General features: G+C 38.4%; 1 protein-coding gene across 1 annotated transcript; it reads right to left on the bottom strand.

Moving 5' to 3' along the window:
* Window positions 1–1168: 1168 nt before the first annotated feature.
* LOC124697636 lies at window positions 1169–2419 on the bottom strand. Its single transcript, XM_047230196.1, has 3 exons — window positions 2294–2419; window positions 1659–1738; window positions 1169–1583 (listed from the first exon to the last, which is right to left on the bottom strand). Exons 1-3 carry the CDS (start codon window positions 2384–2386, stop codon window positions 1331–1333), a joined length of 426 nt encoding a protein of 141 aa, XP_047086152.1. The 5' UTR covers window positions 2387–2419; the 3' UTR covers window positions 1169–1330.
* Between the last annotated feature and the right edge of the window lie 1618 nt (window positions 2420–4037).

Below are 4037 nucleotides of genomic sequence, written 5' to 3'. Positions count from 1 at the left end.
ACAAGAATAAGAAAACTTCTGCTGTCCATGGCAGCAACTTCGAGTCATATCAGCAATTCAGCATCCTCTCGTTCTAGGACATGGTTTATTGATCAGAATGGTAGATTATTACCAGGGGCAGAAGAACTACTTCAAATAATAATCTGACTAAGGACTCCCAATTTCCCTAACTAGACATATCCCACCCTGTTCTCCTATTTGTTGCTTTATGTAGGCATGCACCTAAGATTTTTGCAATAGGTTCATATGGTCTTGTGACTACTCACCCATCTAGCTTGTCCAGATATTGCCATCTAGAGAAGTCATTCATCTTCCAGCTCTTTTGCCGTGAATAATCCAAAAGAAAATGCGTTGATTAAATAGTACAGAGAAACCAGGATGCTGGGCACCTTACAAAATGGACAAGGACAAAAATTATTCAAGGGGATAGTTACAAAAAGTATGTATTTGAAACTTTTGACACTTACAGGGGTTAGTCTTGCGCAATGCAGTAACATGGCTTCATTCATTGATTTGTAGCCTGACACTTATATTATGTCAAGACTCAAACACATTCAGAAACCCTGCATTGCTAGCCTTAGTAGAACCATATGCCAATGTATTTCTCTTGGTTCTCTAAGATCCTTTGTACCCCAGCCACAGACATACTCCATCAAGATGGTGTGGAAACTACTAACCAGTAGGAGGTGTCTACTTTCAAGGATCCACATATCCTTCATTTCCACGTGGGTTCCTCTTTTAGAAATATAAGACAGGACAAATTGAAAACCATCTTTTTTTCATTCTCAATTACAAAAGAAGAGCAAACACCTGTGCTACTTCTTACATATCACATATTGCAATCATAATGGCATTATTAAACCTAAACAATTTTGTTCCTCAAAACAGTAACAGTCATAACAAGAAATGATCAACTCAATGTATTGGATGGACCTTTAAACATATAGCATCGAAAAAGTTCCAAAAAAATAGTACTGAAAAGCAAGTATTCGCCTTTTCCATATACAATAAGGTCACATCTAAATTAATTTAGTCATCAAAAAAAAGATTCAAACAGATATAAAGTAAGTGCAAGTTTGACAGAAGTTGGAATAGGTGTAGCAGAAATTTCAGAGAATCAAATGGGAAATTAGGCTCTGAAATTTCAGAAGGAGGACACTAGAATTTCTCGAATTGAATTGCCAATAAGCATTAGAAGTATCCAGCACAACTATGCCCTGACATTTAGCAAATACACATATTAGGGTGTAAGCAGTACATGGAAATAGAACCAGCCTAGGGGAACATCAAGTTATGTGTGAATATTCAGATGATTCATGCATACAAATTGTCACTTGGCCTTCTTCCGTAATGGCAGTGAAGTAACAGAAGGCAGTTCCCTCTTCTTGCTACAAGCACTGGTTCTACCTTGAGGCTCACCGCTATCATCATCGCTGGACTCATTCACGTCCTGAGTGTTTCTTTTCTCCTCCTCTGCAGACTTTCTCTTCTGCGCATTCACCTTTCCGAGCAACCTCCTCTCAACCGGATCAGTGGGAGCTGCACGCCTCACATTCGGTGCGACTCTAGCACCAAGACCAAGCCTACAACAAATTTGTCAGCCTCTTAAACAAGTTATCCAGGAACAAATGCTAACAATAAGCACTAGTGAATGATACCCTGATGGCCGACCCTCAAAATCCTTATCGTTCAGTTCATCTGGCTCCTGCCCACTCATTTTGTCCACCCATGTTTGGGCCTGAGAACAACATATGAAATGGGTGAGTACGACTCAATTTGTTCTATCAAACATTTAACAAGCACACTAACGAAAACCTATACGGTATCATGGATAGCAGTGGCATCTGCCATAACACAGTCTGGCAGCAAGTTCATAGATTGAGTTTGCCCTCTGGGTTCAATTATGCTGAGAAATATGTGAGGGTTAATAAGTATGATATACTCAGAGCCACAGGTTACATTGCTCTAATTGGATGCTCGTTAGTGAACAACAAGCTTTATCGCTTATATCCTAAAATTATGCTTATACTCGTTCTCAGTGTATGGTGTCGACTTCGGCATAACAAAATTTTGATCCTCCCCCGGCCACTGTGGGCATGGCCGTGGATGCTTCTCGGCGCAGAGCATCCCTTCTTGCAAGACCTAGCAATCGCCTAAACTGAAACAACAGCGCGGCCGTTCTATATGCTCCTAACCTAAGCACAGATGCACTACATCGAACACCTTTTTGCCAGGAGGAACAGAAGAGGGTAAGGAGGAGGATGAAGCGAGGGGCGGATGATTCGGAGCTCACCAGCTTGAGGGCCTTGTTGAGCGTGACCACTTTCGGGAGCGGTGCCTTCTTCTCCGGCTGCGGTTTCTTCTCCGACGGCTGCTCGGCGGCCATCGGCGGCGGAGCTAACAAACCGGGACACGAAAGTGTATTTTGGGCCTCTGCTTGGGCTCCCCGGGCTCTGGAGATACGAGTATTTGCGGCTTGAAGGCGAATTCCAGACTATCCTACCCCTCTAAATGTTCATATTTTTATCTATAAAATCGATCAAACTAAGATGGTGTTGATTTGTTACCTCAATAAAAAATATGTTGTTGTCTTTTAATTAAATCTAGAATCCTTATTTATTGAAACGGAGGGAACATGATATTACGACCGCGAAAAGAACCAACCCGTGGTTGGATGGTTCGGAGGGCGGTGGCACCTCCAGCCCACTAGAGTTTTTCCCGAAACACAATATATACATAGATGCTCACAATACGCGCATACACTCAGTGCATATAAGAATTTTAAAAATTCTACCGATATAAAAAATGACAAAGTATGTAGAAAAAATTATCAACATCTCGAATACAAAATCAATACCATCAGATTCAATATAGCGCATATTTTTGTATGGTATCCATTTGGTATTGTGGATATAAATATTTATCTTAATAAATTTGGTCAAAGTTGATGGAGTTTGGCTTTAAAAAAAATCTCATATTCACGATATTATGGCAATGAGGGATTATAATAGTATCACATACATGGGGAAATTCAATTCGGCTCCCAGGTGCGTATGCTCCCTCTACCAAAAAAACATATTTCGAAATGTCAAAAAAATTTGATAAAAAATTCTACATGTACATCTCCATAATGTATGTGCATTCGCTAAGTTTCACGAAAAACCAATATTTTTTGTGGTCTATGTAAAAAGGAGAAACTTTATCTTGTGAAAAACATTATTTATAGCACTGAATTTTGTCTTTTTTACACACGTCACATGATAAGTCGATTTTTTATGAAACGACTTTGTAAGCGCGTAGCACGTGAAGATGTATGTACAAATTTTTTGTTTCAATTTTTTTGAAATTTAAAATATTCATAACATGCATTTCAAAATATAGGGAGCATATGCACTCATGTTCCAAAACACCACTCCCACCACATACATGATACTGCTATGATTAGTCTTAGCTAAGAAAGAACCCTTGCACATAGTTGTAGTAATTTTTTTTTGGCTAGTCTAACCATACAAAGCATGAACCGAAAATCATTAAATTCAACATCTCTAAGAAACTACACTTAAGTGCCAATGTATTGGGTAGTTGCACATTAAGTTTTAATTACTTTTATGAAAATGCGGTAAGAAACTTTTCATAGTGAAAAGCGTTATTAGTAGGTTACTCACGGACAGGGTGTTTCTGCACCCGAGTGCATATGCACCCTTTATTTGAAATGCATATTAAACATATTTCCAAATGTTAAAAAAATAAAAATAAAAATGCCTCGTGTATACCTTGACATGTTACATGTTCACAAAGTTGTTTCAGCAAAAACCGATATGTTTTGTGCCCTGTACTAAAAAGACAAATTTTTGGTGTTAAAATAGTCTATTTCTCGAGGCATTATTTGTCTTTTTTACACATGGTACAAAAATTGTTGGTTTTACGTGAAACTTTATGTGTACACATAGAACATGTCCCTCTACATGCTAAATTTTTTTCCTAAATTTTTTAATTTTTTGAAATATATTTTATACATACCAGGTGCATATGCACCC

Source organism: Lolium rigidum, chromosome 3, assembly GCF_022539505.1.
Source record: "Lolium rigidum isolate FL_2022 chromosome 3, APGP_CSIRO_Lrig_0.1, whole genome shotgun sequence".
NCBI lineage: Eukaryota > Viridiplantae > Streptophyta > Magnoliopsida > Poales > Poaceae > Lolium > Lolium rigidum.
This window is presented reverse-complemented; position numbering and strand designations above follow the sequence as displayed.